This window comes from Danio rerio, chromosome 12, assembly GCF_049306965.1.
Source record: "Danio rerio strain Tuebingen ecotype United States chromosome 12, GRCz12tu, whole genome shotgun sequence".
NCBI lineage: Eukaryota > Metazoa > Chordata > Actinopteri > Cypriniformes > Danionidae > Danio > Danio rerio.
This window is the reverse complement of record NC_133187.1, coordinates 35700063-35727932: the sequence shown is the minus strand read 5'-3', so window position 1 is coordinate 35727932 and position 27870 is coordinate 35700063. Positions and strand designations below refer to the sequence as shown.

Here is a 27870-nt window from a genome sequence, read left to right as displayed (position 1 = left end):
TCAAAGTTCTACAGTTGGTGTTTTGGAAAATTACAGGAGTTTCTTGTTTCACACGGACGTATTTTGGAGGGCGGACCTCGTTTGCACTGGGACATGTAGACACATGATAGCAGTTTGGCGCGCTTCTTACGGGTTTTGTAAGTTTTTGCATGTTTACATTATTTAACGTCTAATGTTTGTAGTCTTTGTATGTCTTACATATATTTTCCTCACCCTTCCTCAGCAATACTTTTGTTAATTTTATTAACACACGTGGTTAATAACAACGACATGGGTCATGCATGAATGGTATAACGTTACCGTATTTTGGTGACTCTTATTTATAACTTTTATTAATAAAGCCGTAGCAAGAGTGTAAACCTGGTAATTATTGCACATTTAAACGTGAGTTACGGTTTTGTGACATGTGCAGTTGTCATAATGCTAATGTCTTTTTATTTAATCATACTGTTTTAATGATGTCATAATGACAGGGAAGTCTTGTATAGTCCCAATAATCAGTATCTTAAAATATTTACATTTATGAAGTATTACAACGTTAAACATTGAATTCATAGTACTTTTGTCACATTATCACTATTTATAAAATTTAAAGTAATGAGAAAAATCTGCGTGTTGTTTTTTTGGCAATACTACATATAAAACCATTAGTTTTAAACGTATTATAAAAGTGTTTTATTTTATGCATCATACAGCAGGATATAAGTGAATATTCATTCTTAAAGGGAAAAAATTGCTCCGAAAATTCTGTTACTAATGATTTATTAATTTAATGATTTATCAAACTATGTAAATTGGGTTTCATGAGTCGAAAAAATGCAATATTTTTCTTGTCTAAAACCATTCAATCCTTCTCAAAACTAAATCTGTACCAAATATAGTTTGTCAGAGAGAGCTGAATTTGATCAATCTAACTCTGTGTCCCTTTTTAAAATATTGTCCAGCTGAATGTTAATTAAGTGAAATGATTTGATGCAGTCATAATGTACCTATAGTGTTCATACAGTCATGGAGAACCTGGAAAAATCATGGAGTTTTAACATTTTCCAGGACTGGAAAGGTTTTGGTATAACTGATAAAAACCCACAAAGTTTTGGAAAAGTCATGGAAATTAGTTTAAAAACATCTACTTACTTGATTATAGGTTAAATGTCTTTACTTCTGCTACGCCAAAAACATGCTCTCACATTATTAGTGCTGTGTGAGCATTATCAAAACAAATTTTACATATATCTAAAAATACATTTAAACTAAATAGATTGTTGCATGTTTTTGATATGCTGTAATAAATTTAAACATGCATTGTTTTTCTTATTATTTACCAACTATACATAGACATTACATGAAACATTAGGACATGAATATTTACATGAAAGTCCTAGAAAAGCCATGGAAATTTAACAGTAAATGCGTTTGGAGGTAATGGATTTGAATGCAGAGTGATGCTGCTATAGATATTATTTTTAAATGCTCTTTTCTTGTAATGTGTTTTATTTTAACATTAATTTGACATCCAAATGAACATTTTGTGAATAAATATGTTTTGCTTTGGTCATAAAAAAGTAACATTTTTAAAATACATCAAGTCATAATTACAGAGTATTTGTACAAGTTGGTTGTCAAAATGGGTCATTTGCAGCACAGTTACTCTGCACACACACAGTCCACTAGGTTACATGAGATAGGGTTTTTTTTCCCATCCCTGTTAGTCAAACGCAGTCGCCAGGTCTTGAAACGCTTCTGAAATGACCGATGCTTTAAGTCACTTTAGTCACGTGACCTAGAGCTTCATGTACGAGGACTTGCGTTGAATTAATACTTAAACAAAGCGTACACACAAAGCTGTAAATGTGTGTACACAGTCAAAAATGCAGATGTATAAAAAAAACACTGCGTACATGGAAACCCAAATATATTCTCTTTGTACATCCGAATTAACGTGAAATATGGTAATGACTGTACTTTGGCAAAACCAAACGAAAAAGCAACGGCAAAGGCAAGCAGGAAGAGAAACTTCTCAGAATGTGAATTGGAGGTGCTCCTATTGGAGGTAGACTGGAGAAAAACTGTTATTTGCACGTTTGTCCTCCGGAATTAATAACAAAAGAAAAATAGAGTGGAAGAGTTTAGCTGACGTGGTTAACGCAGTGGGGTCTGAACATCGCACTGTGAGTAAATTAAAAAAGAAATGGTTCGATGTAAAGGTGCAGGTTAAGAGGAGAACAGCGGCTCACCATCAAAGTGTGGACCGAAGAGGCGGGGAAACGGGATGCTGAACTAACACCCTTTAAGAAGAGAGTTGCTTCAGTTGTGGGTGACACTTTACTGTCTGGAGTAGTATACTTGTCTGTGGGAGACACAGATGTATTAGAGGAACACTTTGATAGGGCGGTATAGCGGCACCGGCATTTCAGCTGTCCAATCACCCGCTCTAAAACTCTGCACTCTTGGTCAGTTTGTGGGTTATTAAGGGGGTTAACAGCCACATCTTTAATGATAACCGCAGTCTCCTGATATGCAGTTAAATAATTACACTCAATAAAAAATAAATAAATGCATTTAAAAACTTAGCTGGAATAATATGTTTAAATGCATCACTCAACAAGAAGCCACCCATCGTGCACCCTGCCACCTTGGAGCCTTTGGATTCGACTATTGACAAGGGTTGTATACATTTGCAAATGCTTTTATATGTTCTATATCAGATAATTGGTAAAAAAATATTGTGTCAATTGACCCATTATATCAATTCTCAATTAATAGCAATGTTTTTTCACATGTGTAGTGTGCACTTCAACATAATTGCCTTTAGGAGTCATCAATGGAAAACAACAAACACACGCAAGAAATACACGTACGCCAGACATGAAGTTGCCAACGCACATTCTCACATTAATTTTAGTAATTTCATCGTTAGTAAATCCAAACATGAGCATGAAACCTGGCGTACGCAAAGTTTTTGTGCATACGCAGCGTTGATAGATGAGGCCCCAGGTGTTTTGAAACGCCACTTGGGATTTTTGAATCACTTTAGTCACGTGACCTAGTTGGTTTGAATCATACTTCGGTGGAGTGCTTCAAAACATTTGTGCTTTGGGATTTTGACGGTGTCGAAACGTCAGTTTCATGTCAGCCGTCCCTAATTGTGCATATTTTGTGTAATGACTGCAGGTGTGATGTCCTGAGTGATCGTCAAATGTGGAGGAGCAGGTTTCTCAGATCTGCAGGCTGTCTCTTACAGGCAACGGTCTGTAGTCCTCATAAACTCTCTCATCTTCCTCAATGGAGATTTTTATCTTCTCACCAGCCCCTTCTCAATCCAGTCCTGCAGCGCTATTTAAGACCACCATCGTCTACATGGTATTGTCCTAAAAGCCATATAAACCCCACAGTTGCCTTATATTTCTGCAGAACATTAAGAAAAGATGCAAAGTCTGTCATCGATTTCGACCAGCCTCTCACGGTCACTGACATCAAACAATACCTTCGTTTTAAAGAAATCCCTTTCCACGATGGCCACAGCTGCTTACACGCTCCCAGTATTTTTACGGCACCCCTGCCTGAAGGATCGGGACGGGAAAACTTCTCGCTCTTCATTGATAAAACCACCGGACAGTTTTTATGCAAGGACACTTTAGTAGAAGGAAACTGGGAGGACTTCCAGGACTGCCTTGAGGTGATGCTGAACGAAGGCCAAACCTCCATCAGCCCCAATGTTCTCCTAGGGTTTCCGGAGAGCCTGGAGGAGCAGGAGGAAAGAGGGATGGAGGTGAAGGAGGTGCAAAGAATTTGGAGCAGCTCCGTGCCTTTTTCCGACCTCATGGAAGACGAGGTGCAGCTTATTAAAGCCATGTTTCAGATCGCCAAACTCACCAATGCTACTCTAAAGAAATTCGGAGTTCGGTTCTTCAAGCCTACCAAGAGTTTGGTGTTTCCTTGGTTTGGCGGACGGGATTCGGGACTTCGTGGTGTTAAATTGCTTTCGGCCTCGACGAGGGATGACGGACGTGTGGTTTATACTGAAGCCACAGTGCCAAAAGTCTCTAGTTACCACAACCTCTTTGGCCTGCCTTTGGTAGGACGCAAGGACGCCGAGGTTGTGTTGACAGGACGCGAGGTGGACAGCATGGCGGTGAGTCAGGCTACCGGTCTGCCATCTTTGGCCCTGCCACGGGGTGTAAGCTGCCTGCCACCGATCCTCTTACCGTATCTGGAGCAGTTCAAGAAAGTCACACTGTGGCTGGGTGGAGATATGCGTTCTTGGGAAGCCTCCAAAATCTTCTCCAGGAAACTCGGGCTGAAACGCTGCTCTCTTGTCAGGCCTGGAGAGTTTCAACCATGTCCCAGCGAGGCATTGGCGCAAGGAAGGAACCTGACACGAATCGTCAAGGCTTCGATCCCTGCTGCCCACAAGTCCATCGTGTCCTTCAAGCAGCTCCGAGAGGACGTGTATGGGGAACTGGCTAATGTGGAGCAGGTGGCTGGAATACAGTGGTCTCGATTCCCTGAGCTTAATCGAATCCTGAAAGGACATCGCAAAGGGGAGTTGACCGTCTTTACAGGTATGGTAAATATAGGGTATGATTGATTTCTAAACGTTTTTTCCACAACTAGTTTAAATAATTATGAAATTAAATATTAATTTGGCGTGGCTCAGTGGTTAGCACTGTCGCCTCACAGCAAGAAGATCACATTCAAGTCTCGACTGGATCAGTTGGCATTTCTGTGTGGAGTTTGCAAGTTCTCCCCGTGTTCGCGTGGGTTTCCTCTGGGTGCTCCAGTTTCCCTCACACAGTCGAAAGACATGCCCTATAAGTGAATTGTATAAACTAAATTGGCCGTAATGTATGAGTGTGTGTGAATGCGAGAGTGTATAGGTGTTTACCAGTACTGGGATGCAGCTGGAAGGGTATCCACTGCGTTTAACATATGCCGGAATAGTTGGCGATTCATTCTGCTGTGGTGGTCCCTGATAAATAAGGGACTACGCAGAGAGAAAAGGAATCAATATTAATTATAATGATAAAATGTATTTATACTGGTAATGCTATCTTGAAATAGCTTTGTTTTTCTTAAAAGGATAGTTCACTTCTTGAATTTCTTTTTTCTGTTGAACACAAAAAGATATTTTGAAGAAAGCTGAAAACCTGTAATCGTTGACATAGGATTTGGTTTTCCTACTATAGGAGTTAGTGTTTACAGGTTTTCAGCTTTTTTTTTAAAATATAATATTTTCTGTTCAACAAAAGAAAGAAACTCAAAAACCACTTGAAAGTAAGTAGTAATAAATAGTATTTTTATGGTGATCTCTTTAATTTCATCATTGCAATTTTTTTACAAAGATTTCTTGATAATCAAATATTAACATCAATATGAAAAAGGTTGTACAGGTACTTCCGGGAGGACAGTGTTTATTAACTGCATTTTGATTTTTTAGAGTTTTTTATTTTTATTTTTTATAAACAATGTAGTTAAATATTAACTTAAAATAACAATAATATAGATTTATATATAAATATTATATATAATATTTAGTGGGGGGGGGGGGGGTTATGTTGTGCATGCTTGCATGCAAGGCTCTTTGTAAAACAAATATTTTATTATTATTTTATGTTTCTGTAATATATAATTATTATCATTATTAAAAATTAAATCTAATATGTATTATATGCTAAATATATTTTTAAATATTTACATATGTTTAGTTTAAATAGAAGTATGAATATAAAGGTTTAAATAAAAAATGAAGAGAGAGAGAGAGAGAAGGGGGAAAAACTATACCTGACTTAATTTCTTTGCCCCTGCCTTAGTAATAAATGGAGAGCACAAATAAAATATCCATGTTTATTTGTGTTGTTTTTTACTTTCTTACTTTCTTTTAAAAAAAATTTAGTATTAAATAATTTATTTTTTACTGCTGTACTTTTTGCATATTTCTGTTTATATATTTTCTGTATTATTGTACAGCCCAGTATGAGTCAGATTTATTTGTAATGTTGTTGTTGTTGTTGTTGTTGTTATTATTATTATATACTTCTAATTTGTGTTTTGCCTTAAAATTGTTATTGATGCAATATAAAATTGTACTCTTTGATTTAGAGAAAAAGAAAATGAAAAAAAACGATTTCGTTTTCTGCTGATAGATTAGAGCAATTGATGTCTTACTGTTTCTTTATAGACCATTTTGAGGGATGTAAATAATAACATTGGTCCTAATGTATTTTCTGTATTACATTTTTAATTTCCGTAGTTCCCAAGCATCCACATATTAATAAATATTTTTATGGTGGCTGTTTTAAAATTACAATATGATTAAATTGCTTGCGGTTTTGAAATAGTTTGGCAGCAAGCAGGAAATGTTCATGGGCCAGTGACATCGCCACATTGAAGTGGTCTATATTTGATACTGTAACTCTCTGACTGATATGCATCAATAAAGCAGTTAAAGTTTAGATAAATAATTATTTAAATAATTATAATAATATTTGTGTTTATTTTTCATATGTGCAGGTCCCACAGGCAGTGGAAAGACCACCTTCATTAGTGAGTGTGCTCTGGATTTGTGCATGCAGGGGGTCAACACATTATGGGGCAGCTTTGAAATCAACAATGTGCGCCTGGCTAAAATTATGCTGACCCAGTTTTCCAAGCAAAGGCTGGAGGAGAACCTGGACCAATACGACATGTGGGCTGACAAGTTTGAGGACCTGCCTCTCTACTTCATGACCTTCCATGGACAGCAGAACATCAAGTAAATCCTTGACATTTGTCTAATAGACTTGATTAAGTTCTGTATTGTATTGCAAGCCCTATCGATTTGTGAGATGATGCTTCTTTTCTTAATCTTTTAATATGACTTGCACTCTTTTTTCCTTTACAGGACTGTTTTGGATACCATGCAGCATGCTGTTTACGTTTATGACATCAGTCACGTGATCATTGACAACCTGCAGTTTATGATGGGTCAAGAAAATCTGTCTGTGGACAAGTAAGGCTACAGTTTTATTATGATATTCTATATAATGGTTTGATTGATAGCTTTGATTGATATTGGCGTATTTTAAATCGAGTTTTCTGTAGTCATACTCTGTCATTGGGTACTTTTTATCAGCATAAAAAGTTAGATTTCTCTAAAAAATTATTTCTTAAATTCATCTTTGGTTATTTGTGAAATTCATTGTTATTTATAGTAAATATAGTGAACCAAAAATGAACAAAGAAAAGGAAAATAAAAACATTTTGTTGAAGCAGCCTGGTTTTAGAAAAATACAGGTAGTTTTTTTGTTTTATGGGCTTCGACTCTGGAACACAAAAGTCTTTTATTTTGGTAGTAGCCAGAATACAATTTATGGATCAAAATAATTGATTTTATGGCAAAAATCATTAGAATGTTATGTAAAGATCATTTGATGAAATTATAATTAGTAAATTTCCTACTGTACATTTATCATTATGTAAATTTTGCATTTCTAAGTACATCATTGAAAATAAACTATTTAGGATTTATTTTTTCAACCATCAGATTCCCAATTTTTAAATTGGTGTATCTCGACCAACTATTGTGCAGTCCTAATGAAGTACACATCAGTGGAAAGTTGATTTATTTTCATAAAATGCATTAATCTCAATTTCCCAAAATTATTATTATTATTTGGATTTTGTGGTCTATATTTACATTTAGCAAAGATTTAAAAGAGCAGAAAAAAACAGAATTCACTACTAGAGGTTTTGATCAAATGTTGTAGAAATCTGTTTAAAAATATATCAAATTTAAACTTCTGTGTGTTGGACTAGTTTCTTACGTATCTCATCCAACGTCTTCTGTTTTGTTTTATTCATAGATTTGTCAGTTAATTCGGTGTAGTCATAAAACTGTAATGTGGTCAAGACATAATGGCACACCTTAGAGCAGGGGTGTCAAATTCATTTTAGCTCTGGGGCCACACGAAATCTTGGGAAAATCTCTTCCCAAGTGGCCCGTACCAGTAAAATCATGGTATATATAACTTAAAAACAACAACTTCAGATTGATTTCTTTGTTTTAATATGATCATCATAAAGCTGGAGCCTGAGGACAACACAATCTCACGGCAATTCATAACTTTTTAATTAGTGGCTACATGAATTCGCATGATCTCATTCCTGCAATTTAGTACGTTTTGCTAATCTACCAATGACGATTGGGTTTAGGGTTGTAGTTGGGTGCCACGCCTCCTTTTTTATATTGTTCATTTTCATACGACTAAACTACAAATTAGCCACTAAACTGACAAAATGTAAAATGGCTATATTTCCTCGTGAGAACATCTCAGTGTGGTATAGCAGGGCGCAGATGTGCTCTTTCTGTCTGAGAAGGCTGTCAAACTGATGCTAATTCAGGCTTCTGGATAGGATGAAATTAACAGTAGAGGTCTGCATTCCCACAGCTGTACTACGGGAGCCGTAGGACCCGACCAGATTTCTTGCGGCGCTGGAATAAATTTCCGAATAAATCGCGGGAGCGGTCGGTAACAGGTGTAATTTGAACGGGATCGGGCTGTCTAACAATATCGCTCCCAACTTCTGAGTGCGCGTGTTGTGTGCGCGTGTTGTGTGCGCGTGTTGTGTGCGCGTGTTGTGTGCGCGTGTTGTGTGCGCGTGTTGTGTGCGCGTGTTGTGTGTGTGTGTGTGTGTGTGTGTGTGTGTGTGTGTGTGTGTGTGTGTGTGTGTGTGTGTGTGTGTGTGTGTGTGTGTGTGTGTGTGTGTACAGACAGCTTGTTATAGGCTGTCTGGACTCTATATAGCTGGGTGGTTTTCGGTTTTGTTCTCCCCCCTCGTAGTGGGAATGGGTGCGGCAGGTAGAAAACAGAGCGGGTCAGGCAGCAGGACAACAAATGCTGAATATTAGCAGGAGTGGTCGGGTACAGGCTAAAACCTGACGGGAGCGGGATTCAAAATTTAATCCCGCGCAGATCTCTAATAAACAGTTTGCAATTGCCCTAATGGACACAATTGGAACAGCAGTTACTTTTATTGAACATTGCAGCTTATTTTTTATACTTTACAGAATCATCTCGCAGGCCAGATTAAACCCATTTGCGGGCCTGATCTGGCCTGCGGGCTGAACGTTTGACACCCCTGCCTTAGAGTGTTCATCAGCCAATCAGAACCAACCATTTAACAGCAATGCACTATAATATACATTAATTAATATTATAATTCTATATACAATTTAAAGCTAAATTAGCTGCTATCAATTTTTTTCATAATATTTTCCATTTGATGTTTAATAAAAGAAGGAAATATCTACATTATTCACTATAATATATTCTTGTTCTAAGGAAAGTCTTATTTCTTTTAGTTTGGCTGAAATAAAGCAGTTTTTACTATTTTAAAATCATTTTAAGGTCAATATAATTAACAATATAATAAGAAATATTTTACTTTTGATTGGCTTCAGAGCAAACCACTGTTGTCCAATGACTTGCCTAGTTAACATAATAACCTAGTTAAGCCTTTAAATGTCACTTTAAGGTGATTACCAGTATCTAGCAAAATAAAGTAGTAAAGAATATCGCACTGTCATCAAGACAAAGAAGACAATTGTTAGAATCTAGTTATTAAAACTTATGTTGAAGAAATCTCAGTTTTTAGCAGCTCTTAATAAATATTTCAAAAATAAGTAAAATGTCATAAGTAAGGCTGAAAATTTTGACTGTGTTATCAAATATATTATTATATTTTAATCAATTTTCTTAGGTTTGCAGTACAAGACCACATCATCGGCATCTTCAGGAAGTTCGCCACAAACAGCTGCTGTCACGTGACTTTAATTATCCACCCTCGGAAAGAAGAGGATGATAAAGAGCTGCAGACAGCATCCATCTTTGGCACGGCTAAGGTTGGCAGATAGCGTTTACATTAGCATTTTTTTTTCCAATGAAACTTCAACTCAGCCAAAATACACATGCTTAGTTTGCATCTATTAATAAAATCTAGCCTGTCTAATGCATCCTTTTCCTCACATCAGGCCAGTCAGGAAGCAGATAATGTGCTCATCCTCCAGGAGAAGAAGCTGGTGACGTGTCCAGGCCGGAGGTCCCTGCAGGTGGCCAAAAACCGATTCGACGGGGACGTGGGCGTCTTTCCCTTAGAGTTTAATAAAGCCTCGCTCACCTTCTCTGCTCCTGTGAAGGGAAAGCAGAAGCTTCGGAAGGTGAAAGTGGATGTTAATGAAAACACAGAGGAAACCGAGGAAGCTGAACTGAAGGAAATGAGCGAGAAACCTCTTAAAGCTGCTAAAACCAAGAGCTCAAAGACTGTCAAGGGGTCGACAGCAGCAAAAAGCACTGCAGATTGAGAAAAAAAAAGAAGAGAATTTGTGATTAACATGAAGTCTAATACAGTGTGTAATATGTGGAACTGAAATGTTGGATTGCTGCAACAAAGCAAACTTGGAATATAGAGAGAATCTGGGGGAATTTATGTGAGGTGGTGGTGAATATCTCATGTTGTCTCATTGCATTAAGATGTAAAAGACACTCATTGTATGTCAGAAGCTTTAAATCTTCTTAAAAGGATTTTTTAAATACGTTTCTGATGTTTTATATGATCTGAAATGCAACAAAGTAAGTCGTTTTTAAGACTGATTTATAGCACTTGTCATCTAATACGAGACCCCAAACTTGCATTTGTAGAAGTCTTGTCATACATTTCATGTCATCAATGTAAATATAGATTATGTGCAAACAAATGTAATGTGAGCTTTTTCTATGTCATTGCTACTGTAGGAGAAAAGTGTCAAATATAAATAAGCTATTTCAAAGTGAATGTGAATATTCCTAATAAAAGTTTTATAGAATTTTTGACTTTTGCTTATCTAGGCTTTGTGTATTTTAATTCCTTGAGTTAATGATATACAGTGCTCAACATATATGGGTACACCCCTCACAAATCTCTCATTTAAAATAATATTTTCTATAGGAAGCCTAACAATATTATATTTGTGCATATATGTTAGATTAGTCAGCACTGAAGCCAAATCTGGAGCTATTCTAGCAAAATAACTTACAATAATGGTTTAAGTAGGCCAAATTTATATGTTAGGGAAAATATTAAATAAAGAATCAAGAGAAACAAAAAATATAATAAATATTATTTTAATAAATATATCTGTTTAATATATATATATATATATATATATATATATATATATATATATATATATATATATATATATATATATATTAATTATATTTAAAATATATATTTATATTTAAAAAAATACAGCCTAATTACATAAACACAAGCACACCACATGTAACTGCATTATATATATATATATATATATATATATATATATATATATATATATATATTGCAGTAACATGTGGTGTGTTTGTGTTTATGTAATTTGGCTGTATTTTTTTTTATTGAAATAATATTGACAAATGATATATGAATTATTTTGTCCAATGACAATACATTAATATTAGTTTAAATATGTTTGTAAATTCGTGTTTTTGAAATTATCTTGAATGTATTTTTCATTTATGCTTCAAAAATTGTGAATAGTTTAAATGAATGAAAGGGAATAACCTGTATTCCAGACATGATTTTATTAAATATATTTGTATATATTCTTTATTTTGAAATACATTTTTAATAATATGTATTTGTTTCTGCAAGGTTATTGCTATTACTGTTTTATTATCATCTTATAGTGACTTTAAAAACATTATTATGTATCACGTTGGGTTTTTTCTTGATCTTTATAATGACATTTTACGAATATGAGAGTTTTGCTTACATTGCATCCAGCTCTGAACAGGACATTGACAGTGCAGCGTGTTGAAAAACGTGTCATATGACTTTTTGCACCAATCAGGAGCTTGTGTATGTAGGAAGTGTCTGTTCCTGACCTACTGGTTTCTATTCCTCTGTATAAATCGTATGGATTAATATAGTTTTATTCACTTTATTACTCTCTCCGGCTGCTAAATAAGTTGTGTCGCGATTTAATTTGCATTTCTTCAGTTGCTGAAAATCTGTCAAAGAATTACTTTGATTTTATGTGAAATAACTGCAATAATGGCAAACATTTGTCAAATTAAAAAAGTTGCAGATTTAGTCTCAGAAGCTTGTCGTGTGTATCGGGGCACATTTGGTGAAGATGCTAATGTCGCGGTTTGCGCCCCAGGACGGGTGAATTTAATCGGAGAACACACAGATTATAATGAAGGATTTGTCCTCCCTATGGTAAATACTTTTTTCTTGCCTCTATAAAATGCCATTTAACTTCAAGTGTTGATAAAATAAACAAAAACGACGTAAAATGTCAACTACTGTGTGTGAAGTAGCAATGTTTGATTATTGGTGACGTGCTCGAATCGTTCTTTGTGTTGAATCAGTTGAATCGATTCACAAGAACTGGTGACTCACCTAATAGTAGTCATCATGAGCCAACATTTACATGATAAAACCAAAACTTAGAGCAGATATGTTGGCCATTTGATTGTTTACCAGTTTAATCAACACGTATGTGATAAAGAACTGATAAACCTTACCATATTAAAACAGGCAAAGGTTGTTTCAACCAAGAGAAAAAATGTGTATAATTTGTTAAGTTTGTTATGAGTGACTTTATGATCTGAAGCAGCAACTGTCTGAACTATAGGGCACATGAAACAGCAATAATAAATGTGCCACATAGGCTCAGTTTGAACTTTCTGGAGCTTGTGATGAAGTTATGTGTGTTCCAATTACTTTTGAAGTCGGAAACCAGAGCTGGAAAACATGTCATTCCAGAGTTTGACCCTGTTCCAGGACACAACTCAGAAAAATAAGACAGACAAGAGTTTATATACCAGTAAATAAGAACACATTGAAAAAATAGACATTTTGCAAGTGAGATTTCTGGTTTTAGGGTGTGTTACAATTAAAAGTTCTCTTTTGGAACCCAGAATACACTTTCATTCACTCATTTTTTTTAGGCTTAGTCCCTTATTTTTCAGGGGTTGCCACAGCGGAATGAACCACTAACTATTTCAGCATATGTTTTACTCAACAGATGCCCTTCCAGATGCAACACAATACTGGAAAAAGAACCCAGAATATCACACTTATAAGTACAAACCAATTTTGAAACAGAAGAATGAAATACTATCGTCAATGACATCAAAACTATTGACTATTTTACTGCAGTATGTTTGGAATGTGAGTAAAAAAAAAAGTGTTAAACACATTAAAATCACATGGGAATTATTTGGACACATGTGAAACACAAAAATCAAATGTTTGTTCATGTGAAGTGTGATTGCACGTTTTGTATGTTGGTTTATCCGTGTGCATTTTACATGGTAAAATTATTATCAACTCTTCTTTGTGCGGTATATAAAATATCATTACCCGCAGAACTGAAATCCTGAGCAATGGAATTTATTGATTGTCTTTTCCATATCTTTTTAACTCTTATGTGCTGTTTGGGAGGTTTTCATCCACTCTGGGGTGATTTAGAGTCTTAATTTGGCCTCAACTTTCTTTGTGTTTCAGCAAATGGAATGACTTTTGCTGACAAATCTTAATTTGACACATATTGTGGGAAAATGCTTTGACAATTTTCAAAAACTAAACAGTACACCCTGGACTAATTGACTACCCTTTTATCATGTTAGTGGCTCTTTTTTGCCCCATTGACTTCCATTATAATTACATTTTTTTATTGCAAAGCCACAACATTATATAATTATGTATTCTTGATTGTTGGGGTGTGGGAAGAGGTAACATGTTTTATTTTTTCTGTTCATCATCAGTTGCAGTGTAGTTTCAACTTTCAGTCATTGATAAATGATTGACAAGCATGAGCAGTTTACACACTCCTTAGAACTGTGAATTAATCATGTGAACAAACTGATATTCCTCTCCAGTCAAAACTAGCAATAGCCCACTGAAAATCTGTTATAATGTTAATTTGAATTTGAAACCTTGCTGTCTTATTTTGCTGTTCTTTTTCCGATTGCTTGTGTTTATGTAATGTTTGTTGCTGCTATAAAGCTAGCCTTGAGTTGCTGAAATGGCAGTAAAAATGAATGACTACTACAACTATCTATCTGGTTGCAGGCCTTGCCGATGGTGACGGTCATGGTGGGCAGTAAAACGTCTGGCCAGAAGTGCAGTGTTTTAACTCTGACTGAAGCTGCTGATGAGCCCCGGCTGGTGGACTTTGATCTCCCCAATGAACTGACCCCTCTTTTAAGAGGGCAGCCAAACTGGGCCAATTATGTAAAGGGAGTTGTACAGCACTACAGAGGTAATCTTTTGCAATCATTTTTTGTCTATCTGGCAAAAAGGGGAAGTAATGAGGAAGTGTAGATTTAGTCTGTCTCTAGCACTAAATGTGACCCCAGGGGCCCGCGCTGAGAACTCGTCTTGAGTAACTTCTTAATGCAGTGTTGCTTTCTGGTATCCATAATTGCAACACTTGCAGAATAGTTGCTGAACACATGTTTACTGTTGCTCTTGAAGAAAATAAAGATTGAATATACTTAAGAATAGAGTATTTGGTTGCTTTCACATTAGCACTTTTGGTCCACACCAGGGTTTTTTTGACGTCAAAGTATGATACGTTTAGCTAGGGTGAACGCCATCTCCTGAACCCGCGTGTGCACCTGCAAACTGTACTTGAGTCTGCCTGAAAGAGGTGGTCTGGGGTACGATTCGCATGAACTCTGGTCCGGTTCACTTCTGAAATGAATGCAATGGTATGGAAGTTAACAGCCTATGTGTATTACCTACCTTTTCGACAAGCGGGACTGAGCCAGTGCAAACAGTGATAATGATAACCCGGTTTTAGAAAGAAGGTTAAGTGAAAACTCGAGTATATTAGCCCTGAAATGAGAGAAACCCTGTGTTTTCCATTTCAAAATGGCAGGTTTAAGAGAGGTAACTTTAACTCAGCGTAACTTACTCTGTGAACCTAACCTGGTCAGAAACAGGGGCCTGTTTCAGTAAGGAGGTTCAACCAACTCAGAGTTTAAACTTGAACTGTGAGTTGACTTACCGAGAGATTAAAAACTCTTGAGTTTTCGGTTTCAGAACAGCTGATCTGAGTTAGGTCAATCAAGTCTGATTAGACTAATTCAGAGTTAAGCGCAGACACTGCAACTATAAAAAGCCATAATCAATGGAGCGCAGATATTACGAGTCACCATGGCAACATCTGAAAAAAAGAGATCAGCATATCATTCTCCAGCTGAACTTGATGTGCTCATGCAAAGTTATAGCAAATATGACCACATATTTTTTTTTTTAATAAGCAATACGACTGCATCAGTGAAACAGAGACAGTTAGTGTGGGAAAACATAGCTGCTCATGTTAATATACAAGTTTACATTTAAAATATTTAAAGCATTTAAATATTTAAGTATAATAAAAAATACGCAAGGCAAAGCAGTGGCGCAGTAGGTAGTGCTGTCGCCTCACAGCAAGAAGGTCGCTGGGTCGCTGGTTCGAGCCTCAGCTCAGTTGGCGTTTCTGTGTGGAGTTTGCATGTTCTCCCTGCGTTCGTGTGGGTTTCCTCTGGGTGCCCCCCACAGTCCAAAGACATGCGGTACAGGTGTATTGGGTAGGCTAAATTGTCCGTAGTGTATGAGTGTGAGTGTGGGTGTGGGTGTGTGTGTGTGTGAATGTGTGTGTGGATGTTTCCCAGAGATGGGTTGCGGCTGGAAGGGCATCCGCTGCGTGAAATCTTGCTGGATAAGTTGGCGGTTCATTCCACTGTGGCGACCCTGGATAATAAAGGGACTAAGCCGACAAAAAAATGAATGAATGAAAAAATATGCAATGTAATTTGTGACGTTTATTGACTTTTTCACTTGAAAAAGTGGGGAATGGCCGTAATTTTGAAGTTATTTCAGATGTAATTGCATTAAATTACATAAAATAGTCTACTGCATAGTTTCTACAACAACTTTGACAAAAAAGGAATGCAGATATAAACTTAGCTCAATGTTCTGTGGAAATATTTAATTTAAGGTTTCCACTTTTAAACACGTATATCACTTTAAGATAAAATTTCATTTTTTATAGTAATTTTTTTCAGGGTTTTCACCTTTAATGTTTAAGACAGTAGAGATTATTGACAGGAAAGCATGGGGAGCAGAGAGAGGGGAAGGATTGACATAGGACCGTGAGGCGGGAATCAAACTTGGGTTGCCGTGAGTGCATGTGTCGATGCATTAACCTCTACACCACTGGCGCAGACTAAAATGGAGTTTTTAAAAGATTTAAATGTGACATTTAGAATGTAAGCAGTACTAAAAATAGTTTTCAAAATGAGTAATAATTACATTAATCTAGTTACAGTACATATCCCTGTCGAAGGCCAGTGAATTTCAACTAATTATTTATTTTTTGCAGTATTATTAAAGCTAAAACCTAAACTATAGTAATGAATATAATTGTAATGTTCCCAAAAAAGGACAAGTCATTCTCATAACTTTGTTCTTTGTTTGACTAAAATGTAGGCAATGAATGACTAAGGCTAAGGTGAGAAAAAACGCTTCACTCTGAGTTTTTAATCTCTCGGACATTTAACTTCTGCGGAGTTCAAGTTTAAACTCGGAGTTGGTTGAATGTCCTTACTGAAACAGGCCCAATATCAGCTTGTCTTCTTCAAAAACAACTTCTGCGGACATTGCATGATGTTATGAACATTTTTAATATTTGTACGGCAGATAGACACAAGTGGCTTTCTGTATTTTGGTTTTGGTTACAAAAGTACAGTTCATTTATGCATCTTAGTCGCTGATATTATATTTTTTGCAGGTGAAAACTCTAATGGCAGATGGCTGCTTCTCACCTAGGGCTGTTTATGCTAATGAGGGAGAGATCGTCACTAATGGGCGGGGCTTTCCCCCTCTGATGACATGTACAAAGGGAGAATGTCAATCAGAGTTTTTCTGCAGTTTTTATGAATTGTGCTTATAAAAATGATTAATGCATTTTTACCATTAGAGGCTGGCTATATTCACATGCTGTTGCCACATAACTGTTTAAATTCTTTATAGAAGTGATGTTTGCATTATAGATCCCCACAATATTATTTCTTTTACAGCACAGCCCATTCCTGGCTTTAGAGCTGTAATAGCGAGTAGTGTGCCACTAGGAGGCGGACTGTCCAGCTCTGCCTCACTGGAAGTGGCTGTGTACACTTTTCTGCAGCAGTTGTGTCCAGGTAAAACCTTTTTGTAATATTCAAGCATTGTTGAAACTGACTTCAAGATGTTCAGGATTATATTTCTCATGTTTTTAAAGAGAAGTCACTATGAAAATACAATGCATCATAGTGTTTTAAATGATGAGTAGTTTATTTACTTATAAGTAGACCCACACGGAATCTGCACATGCAGATTTCTGCAGATTTTTAGCCCATCATTGGTTTTGTTTTTATTTACTTGTGTAAATGTGTGTAAATTTATATTTATTCAGTTTTTAAGTTAATTTCAGTATAATTATTGACTAATATGAAAATTTTCATATCATTTATTTACAATGTAGTTTATAAAGTAATATTATCTGTCTTTTAGTAGATTTATTATATAACAGACTTGCATTGTAAACATTAAACAAAAGTTAAAAAGCTTTTATTTTTTATGTAATATATTAAGCTTTTAGTTATGAAACTACCGAAATCATTCCACATAAATTTGCAGATTTTTAACAAAATTCTCAGCAGAAATAACAAAAAAAGTCCACAGATTCTATCTGGCCCTACTTACAGTATAAGTGTCTTTGTCTTTTTTTCTCTGTGTATTGTGTTGTGATTCATCTCAGAGCTAGTTTGTTTGGCGCACTGCTTTGAACATTTATTGATACTATGAATATAAATTTATGATTTATGATTATTTCTATATAATCCCTACACTGTAAAAACTGATTAGTTACTTTAATTTAAGAAAAAGTAAGTAAACCCATTGCCTTAAAAGTGACAAGTTGACTTTACTTAAAAAAAAAAAAAACTGGAACTGTTAACTTGGAACTGTTAATTTTTTATTATTATATACTTGCATATATTCATATATACATAACATAGTTCATTGAATTAATTTAATAATAAACAATAAAAAATGTAAATCATTTTTAAATTACTCACTTTTTAATTGAAGTCAACTAATTGCTTTTTACAGCGTACTAATGAGTCCTAATAAGTACTCCCAGGACAGAAATAAAGCATTGTTAATATACATAAATACTTTTTTTAATTAATCTTTAAACAAAATCATCTTTTATTACTTTTATTATAATAGAGTAAAATAAAGTAAAACAGTTTTTGTAAAAAATAGTATTTACTAAATCTTTTAAAAGTTTGCTTTCAATATGATTTTTTTTTAAACTTGTATTTTTTAAAATAAATGAATACTTTTTGTTCAGCTATATCATATTGGCTTAGATTAATCTAAAGGGATTGTAAAAATGCAATCTTAAAAAGGTTTGATTTTTTTATTCATGATTCCGAAAATATGTAATGGATGCAGGAAAAAGCTTGGAAAACTTGTAAGATACTTCTTAAAAAAACTCAATATGTTTGAATTATTGTGTATATAGATATGTGTGATGCTTAATAGTCTCATAGTCTATAGATAAAACCAAGTTTGAAACCTCCACAGATGATGGAGATCAGATAGCAAAGGCAGTGGCCTGTCAGCAGGCTGAACACACTCATGCTGCGGTGCCCTGCGGCATCATGGACCAGTTTGTGTCTGTTTTGGGTAAAGAGGGCCACGCATTGCTGATTGACTGCAGGTAAGTAGATTTGGAAATCAAAATTCTTCTGTCAAATTACAATTCATCAGTTACGCATAGTTGCTGAATTGTGTATATACAGTTGAAGTCAGAATTATTAGAACCCCTGTTTAATTTTTTCCCCCAAATTTCTGTTTAACGTAGAGAAGATTGTTTTTTAACACATTTCTAGACATAATAGTTTTAATAACTCCTCTCTAATAACCGTTTTGTCTTATCTTTGCCATGATGACAGAACATAATATTTGACTAGATATTTTTCAAGACATTTCTATACAGCTTAAAGTGACATTTAAAGGCTTAACTAGGTTAATTAGGTTCACTAGGCAGGTTAGAGTAATTAGGCAAGTTATTGTATAATGATGGTTTGTTCTGTAGACTATCGAAAAAACGTATAGCTTAAACGGGCTCACAATTTTGACCTTAAAATGGTTTTTAAAAAATTAAAAGCTGCTTTTATTCTAGCTGAAATAAAACAAATAAGACTTTCTCCAGAAGAAAAAATATTATCAGACATACTGTGAAAATTTCCATGTTCTGTTAAACATCATTTTGGAAATATTTAAAAAAGAAAACAAAATTCAAAGGAGGTCTAAGAATTCTGACTTCAAATTTGTGTATATATATGTTTATTAGATTATTATTATATATGCTTAAATATTTATTAAAACATATCATGCAATATTTTCAGATCTTTGGAGGCCACTGCTGTCCCTTTAGCTGACCCTGGACTTGTAATCTTGATCACTAACTCAAATGTTAGACATTCGCTCACAGGCAGTGAGTATCCCACCAGACGAAAACAATGTGAGGAAGCAGCAGCCATTTTGGGCAAGAAAAGTCTAAGAGAGGCTAATTTGCAGGACTTGGAGGGTAAGATTACAAAATGTATAGCTAAAATGAATTTGTTCATTTTCTTTTCGGCTTAGTCCCTTTATTAATCTGGGGTCGCCACAGCGGAATGAACCGCCAACTTATCCAGCATGTGTTTTTACGCAGCGAAAGCCCTTCCAGCTGCAACCCTTCTCTGGGGAACATCCATACACACTCATTCACTCTCATACACTTCGGACAATTTAGCCTACCCAATTTACCTGTACCGCATGTCTTTGGAGTGTGGGTATAGCTAAAATAATATACAATCAATTTAATCAATGTTATTATTATGCTGGATTGAGAAAGTCAACATGCCGATCTGCTATTTCAGCTGCTTAAACTTCTTCTGGCAGCAAATCTCTAGATGCATCTTCTCTTTTGACTTGCCAAACTTGGCAGCAAACTTCTGTCTGATCTGTATTTGTATACTATTTATTTTCTAACTTATCTGACTTAATGTTTTTGTAATATGGGTGATCAAAGTCCTAAAACATTTGAAACCAGCTTAAAAAGGATTTTTGCTGGTTGTTCAAACTACTCATTTAACATGAGCTAAATCAGCACAATTCTTAAAATTTTTGGGGGGAGAACTTAATTGTTTTATGTTCAATTCACTTAAATTAGCAAAAACAATTAAGTTAATCGATTTAAGTTGGGACAACATGAAGAAATTTTGTAGAATGCAGCATATTAACAGTGATCTTGAAACATAGTTGGTTTAATCTGGTCGAACTAGTCTCTCAGCTTGACCAAATAGTCTTCGGCTGATTTTAGCTGTCAGATAGTTGGTCTATCAGCCTAAACAGTTAAGACCAGTCAGGCCATCTATAACCAGCTATAATTAAGATGGAAGATCAGATAAAACCAATAATTATAGGCTACTCATGCTAGCATAATGTTTTTAAGATGCTAATTTCTGTTAGCAATGTGCTAAACATACTAGCATGTTAGCTATTCATGCAAACTCATTTTGTGTCATTTTAGCAATGTGTTAAAACTTTCATTAATTCATTTTCCTTTCAGCTTAGTTTTCATTTTAGAGGTCACCACAGCGGAATGAACCACCAACTATTCCAGCATATGTTTTACACTGTGGATGCCCTTCCAGCAGCAACCCGGTATTGGGAAACATCCATACACACACACACACACACACACACACACACACACACACACACAAACACACACTTACACACACACATGCACACATGTCTTTGGACTCTAGGGGAAACTGTAGCACCCAGTGGATATCCACATGAACACAAGAAAAATACTCCACACAGAAATGCCAACTGGCCTAGCTGGGACTCGAACCAGTGACCTTGTTGCTGTGAGGCGACAGTGCTAACCACTGAAACTGAAAATTTATTTTGCTAACAAAAATAAAGAACTGCAAAGGGAAAATTAAGTTTTGAGAAATAAAAATGAAGTTTGTAAACAAAAAAGAACTGCAAAAAAAATAAATAAATAAAACAAGCAGTGCAAAAAAAAAAAAGCAAAATATATAAATATTTGCAATAAAAAAAAACTATAAATATTTGCAACCCAGTTTTTTTAGCATTGCTTTTATAATTTTTTTGTACTGCTTGATTTTTATTTGTGGTTCTTTTTTGTTTCACTTTTATTTTCCAGAATTAATTTTCCCTTTGCAGTTCTTTATTTTTATAAGGCAAAATTAATTTTCATTTTTCAAAAATTGATTTTCGAATTACGATTTTTGGAGATTTGCATTTAATTATTTTTTGCTCAATACTTTATTGTTTGTTTGCAAAACTTTATTTTGCAAGTATATATGGCCCTAGACGACGCAGTGGCACAGAAGGTAGTGCTGTCACCTCATAGCAAGAAGGCCGCTGGTTCCAGCCTCGGCTGGATCAGTTGCCGTTTCTGTGTGGAGTTTGCATGTTCTCCCCACGTTCACGTGGGTTTTCTCCGGACATGTGGTACAGGTAAATTGGGTAGGCTTTTTGTTGTCCGTAGTGTATGAGTGTGAATGAGTGTGTATGTATGAAGCTGGAAGGGCATCCACTGTGTAAAACATATGCTGGATAAGTTGGCAGTCAATTCCGCAGTGACAACCCCAGATTAATAAAGGGACTAAGCCAAAAAGAAAATAATTGAATGAATGAATATGACCCTAGATTGACTCCATACCAACCCTTATGAGTTTCTGTTGAACACAAAAGAAGATATTTTGAAAAATGTTGAAAACTAGTAACCATTCTTAAAAATAACTAAAAAATCCTGAGGAATACAATAAAAATATGGTTATCTGTTACCGACATTCTTCAATATATTTTATCTTTTTAGTTCAGCTCAAACTGGTTTAGAACAATAAGGGTTGGTACTGTAAATGACAAAAGTTTCATTTTTGGGTGAACTATCCCTCTTAGTCAATCCAACATCAATGTTTGACTGCAGCTTTACTGTCTAGATACACAATAAAACATGCATATTTTGTGATTTATTTATAGCTGCCAAGGATAGATTGGACGGTGTGACATACAGACGGGCACGTCATGTGATTGAGGAGATCGAACGCACAGCTCAAGCTGCTGAAGCACTGAAGCAAGGGGATTACAAAGAGTTTGGGAGGCTGATGGTGGAGAGCCACAATTCTCTGAGGTAAACATTTATAATCGAAGCAAGATTATCATGACTCTGTGAAAGCATCCTGAGATTAGAAGCGCTTCACAGTGACTGAAATCTTGTTTGCTTGACTTATTTGTTCGATCGTTGGGGTTAACTGTCAGTTAAATGGCTTTTAATGATGCATTATTTAACTGGGGTTAATATTGTTTGTGGTAGGGATAATTACGAGGTCAGCTGTCCAGAGTTAGATGAGCTGGTGTCTGCAGCGCTGGAGGTTGACGGAGTGTTTGGGAGTCGGATGACAGGGGGAGGCTTCGGTGGATGCACGGTTACTTTGCTTCAGGCTCATGCCACGGAGAGCGCAGTGAAACACATTCAGGTTTTTACAAGTTTAAGATACAGCTGAAGTCAGAATTATTAGCCCCCCTGTATACTTTATTTCCCTATTTCTGTTTAACAAAGATTTTTTTAAACATTTCTAAACATAATAGTTTTAATAACTCATTTGCAATAACTGATTTCTTTTCTCTTTGCCAAGATGACAGTAAATAATACTTTGCTAGATATTTTTAAAGATACTAGCATTCAAGGGTGGGCAGTATTTATGATACTGTATTTCAAATTCGTATTTCAAATACAAAACAGTATTTAGTCATTTGTATTTGATAGGGTTTATGAAAATAATTTAGTGTCTTGTATTTTTTTATTTTTAAAAACCATAAAATACTTTGCAAGAAGTAGGCGATGACATCACAAAAATTAGGCCTCTGATTGGTGCTTTCTCAGTTATTCGACTAAGCTTAAGATCAGAACATTAAACTGATTTATTTTTAATAAGGTGGTCAGAGATGGGAGCATGGATGGAAATTATGCTTAAAGAAAGTACCAGACGAATGGTGAAGGTATATTCAGGAGCAAGTAAGCAACCATTGAAAATAGCTACTAAGCAATGCTAAGACCCAAAAATATATAATGGCTATAGTGTACAATTGAGCATCTTTGCTTAAAGGGCCATAAAACCCCCCACTTTCGGTTCAAGTCTACTTCAGAATTTTTTCAAAAGATGCACCATCATGGGCGTGGAGCTCCGCAATCAGAGGCATGAGTGGATGTGGCCAGCTGAGCAGGGGAGAAGGAGGGGAGCGAACAACTGTTGTCAGTCGGCTCGCAAAATGAGACACAAACCATCAGGAGACGCATGATTTTATAGTTTACAAAATTAAACTCCAAAGAAATAAACAGTAATTTAATGCCCTACTAAATTTGTTATTCATAATTTCATATACACACAACTACAATTTCTACAATTGTAAAGATAATCGTGTTTATGTAAACACTAAATGAGGACTTTTCCTTCAATCCCCGGGTCTGAATGCAGACTCTGTGCAGCAGGTCTCCTGCCCTGTCTATTTTAACCATTAGCCCTGCTGGTAATCTAGAGGATTTAGGCAAACACAGCAGCACAGCAATGTGTCTAAATTTGAATGAACTCCACTGATAAATGACAAAGTCCGCCATTCTCCAATTCTCATACTGCTCTCTCGACAAAAGTGCTTGCTACACACAAACAGCTTTGCTAAATTGGCCCTGACAGCATCGCAGGGAAAAACTTCCAACAAACCCCGTGGACCATGGAAACAAACACATACGACCCTTCATGAAGACTGTGTGGGGTCCGTGGATGCGGTTTCACCCAGTCATTAATATAGGGTCTCACAGCTTGGCACTGGCAGGTCTTTCTTGCCTTCAGAAAGCACGTGCAGTCATGAATAATTAAGAAGCAGGCTCTTCTCATTGGATGAGAAAACTCAGCTATGAATAATAATGAGAAACCGACGCGTCATCTTTGCACTTGCAGTTTTGCGCTACGTCACCATATTTGATCCTGCCACAAAAATCATTTTGAACCCGGAAGATGAAATTAGCTGACAAAAGCTCAAAATTATCCAGTTTTCCCACAATTACAGCTCTAAACTGTCTAAACCAGGGGTCGGCAACCTGCGGCTCTAGAGCCGCATGCGGCTCTTTAGCGCTGCCCCAGTGGCTCCCTGGAGCTTTGCCAAAAAATGTTTGAAAACGGAAAAAGATGGGGGAGGTAAATATATTTTTGTTTTAATATGGTTTCTATAGGAGGACAAACAATCTTAACGTTTTCCAATGCTGTAAAAGTGTGTAGAATATCTATTTTCAACATTTCTGTCAACGAAGATTTGCGTCATAGCCTGCGACACACGGAATAGGCAGGTGGCTGTTGTAAACTATCCAGCGGCTGTGTGATGCGCCATGGTGCGTAAGCTGTCTTTGCCAAAGATGTACAGCGGGGCATGCTCTCTCATTTTCCCTCCCTGAGAGAATTCAAAGAAGCCCATCCCGATCACTCACTCAACGGTGATTATTTACAAGGTGCGATCGTTGATATGCAAACTGCATTTGGGAGCAGATTTTGCGAGTGGCCAAAGGAAAAAACGAGACTGTCTTTCCTTGTCACACACCCCTGGAGATTGACCCTTCCTTGTTGAGCACATTCCCAGTAAGGGGCACGTTATGCACGTTCATTTTGATGTTGTTTTTTGGAATCCTCAAAATAAAAAACATCAAAAATCTGATTTCTTTACTGCATTTCTTTAATTTCATCAAAGCAAAACATGATGCATTAATATTGTAATGAAGTTAAACTTTAACATTAAACATAATTCATTAATATTGTGATGAAGTTAAACTCGAACATTAAACATAATTCATTAATATTGTAATGAAGTTAAACTCGAACATTAAACATAATTCATTAATATTGTAATGAAGTTAAACTCGAACATTAAACATAATGCATTAATATTGTAATTAAGTTAAACTTGAGACGGCATCGTACAACAAAGTAGTCACGTGGTGCGTCATTCTCTACAGGATGCACTGCAGGGAAAAAAAAACATTTAATCATGAAGGCTCAGTATGTATTTGTAGCCAACTAAATCATTTTTATAGTAGGCTAATATAGCTAATATAAATACATACAGCATGTGTTGCCTTCATTATAAGGCTTATATAAGGCTTTTAATTTTTTGCAGCTCCAGACATATTTGTTTTTATTTTTTTTGGTCCAGTATGGCTCTTTCAACATTTTGGGTTGCCGACCCCTGGTCTAAACTGATGCTCAACACATACACGTTAAAATGTTAACATGTTAAAATCTCAAAAAAAGTACTCGAAGGTTGCTTGAACCTTTAAGAAATGTAATGGACTAAAATCTCAGTCCTGAAGAACAGGATGAGGAGCTTCAGAAGATCATCAGTGTCAGTCTGCTGCAAGTAGAAATGCAAATACTTTGTACTGGCTTTTTTAAGAGTCTAAACTAAGAGTCTATAACTCTCTAATAAGACAAGCAACATAAAAATAAGTCCTACATTGGCGATACCTTTAATTCTTTATTTGCTGTTTCAATGGCACTAGTTGATCTGCAGGTGCACTGTATAGCTAATTAATGAAGATGGAAGATGACTGCATAAAGATGTCAAAATGTCACAAGACATAAAACACAAATATTTAATAATACTCAATTCAGACTGCTCAAAAACTCCAGACTCCCGTCACACAACAGCAGCAGCAGAGTTTTTAGTAGTTTCACGTTTTTACATTGAGTATAAAAGAGTTTGATTGGGGAAAAAAAATAGATTTATGACGTATTCTGTGAACAAACAAATTTAAATGAACTCTTCATATAGGCCTGTCACCCTCTTAAAATAAAAGAGTTTTAAGAGGTTGAATAATCATTGAACAGAGATGATGGCAATTGTACTGGCCACACAATAGGTGGAAACATAATCAATAGATATAGCGCTGTTCTGACTCATTATCTGCAATTACTGGTTTATATACAAGTCTAATTGACTCACCATTAGGACACAACTTCCCCCTTTAGGTCAACGAAGTGACAGAGAAAAGTTGTTATCAAACATTGTTTACTTCACTAGTTTAATGTCAGTCAGTCATTGGTTTTACAGTCAGTTTAATGGTGAAGGGATTGATCCAACAGGACTATTGATGGAAGTTTTGTGATGAAATGTCATGCTCCCTTGTAGAAGTATTTTGCAGTATTTTCAAAACACAAAATACAGTATTTTATTTTGATATTTTTTGATATTTGATATGATATTTTTGTGGCTGCTGTCATTTGTAGTTTATTTTGATACACTTATAATTTATGTTTTTGGTATTTATTTTAAAATACATTTAAATGTATTTGGCCCATACCTGCTAGTATTCAGCTCAAAGTGACATCAGCTTAAAGTGACAGGCTTAGCTAGGTTTATTAGGCAAGTCATTGTATAACAGTGGTTTGTTCTGACTATCGGAAATAGATATTGCTTAAGGAGGCTAATAATATGAACCCTAAAATGGTTTTAAAAATTAAAAACTGCTTTTATTCTAGTCAAAATAAAACAAACAGGACTTTCTCCAGAAGAAAAAATATTATAGGAAATACTGAGAAAAACTCTGTTAAACATCATTTAGTAAATATTATGATAAAATTCACAGGAGGGCTAATAATTTTGACTTCAACTGTGCTCTGGGTTTCTTCGAATTATTATTTCATCCAAATGAAACCGATAAATGCCAACTAATGAATACTTTTTTTCTGTTTCTATATAGGAGAAATACCAAGGATCTCCCACTTTCTTTATAACTACCCCATCAGAAGGAGCTCGAGCTCTCAATTTATGATTTATTTCAGTACCAAAACTGATTTTTTTTACTTGAAGTATAATTTAAATTGACTGTCATTTACATTCATATCATTAATCAACACACTAATCCAAATAAATTTTCTCTAATCAATGACAAATTTGTTATCCAATGTGTCTTCTTGCATTTCCACAATGATTAAAATTTTTAATAAATGGCAAAAGAATTGTATTTGCATTAACAGAGTTCATTCATCGATGATTACAGTGATAATTACATAGTAATATATATATATATATATATATATATATATATATATATATATGTGTGTGTGTGTGTGTGTGTGTGTGTGTGTGTGTGTGTGTGTGTGTGTGTGTGTGTGTGTGTGTGTGTGTGTGTGTGTGTGTGTGTCTAAATATGTATGTGTGTGTGTGTGAATGTGTGCGTGTGTGTGTGTGTGTGTGTATATATACACACACACACACACACACACACACACACACACACACACACACACACACACACACACACATATATATACACACATATATATATATTTGTTCACTTGTTTTTCTGTGAAGAAAAAAGAATGGCAATCACAGCTCTACCATGATTTACAGAAAACGGACACTAAAAAAATCACTGAAAGTCTAACAATAGTTATGGGCTTAAAAATCTGGTCAGGAATATTTAGATGAAGAAGCATTTAATGCAACATATTAACAGGCTGCCTCACAATACTAATACATTGTCATTTTACAATCTATTCTTTGCCAATACCTTTTGAATCACCCATTTGCCAACAAGAAGTTTTTATTATTTATTATTTTATTTAAAGTCTAAAAAATAATCACATACTTTTATTTATATTGATAAGTACAGGTAACAATTAATTAAACATGTCATGTCATGTCCTGCAAGGCATTTATTTCATCCTAAAA

At 35.4% G+C, this 27870-nt stretch overlaps 2 protein-coding genes across 2 annotated transcripts; both read left to right on the top strand.

The window, feature by feature from the left end:
• The first annotated feature begins 69 nt into the window (after positions 1-69).
• On the top strand, positions 70-10855 carry twnk (twinkle mtDNA helicase). Its single transcript, NM_001277598.2, has 6 exons — positions 70-137; positions 3172-4562; positions 6511-6751; positions 6881-6988; positions 9739-9880; positions 10010-10855. Exons 2-6 carry the CDS (start codon positions 3197-3199, stop codon positions 10337-10339), a joined length of 2187 nt encoding a protein of 728 aa, NP_001264527.1. The 5' UTR covers positions 70-137; positions 3172-3196; the 3' UTR covers positions 10340-10855.
• A 1017-nt stretch (positions 10856-11872) lies between these two features.
• On the top strand, positions 11873-27089 carry galk1 (galactokinase 1). The gene is given in 8 exon segments (NM_001006002.1): positions 11873-12237; positions 14098-14287; positions 17094-17213; positions 18646-18781; positions 19473-19654; positions 22132-22282; positions 22466-22628; positions 26897-27089. Coding segments are annotated over 8 exon segments (1182 nt in total). The 5' UTR covers positions 11873-12069; the 3' UTR covers positions 26969-27089.
• Positions 27090-27870: the final 781 nt, after the last annotated feature.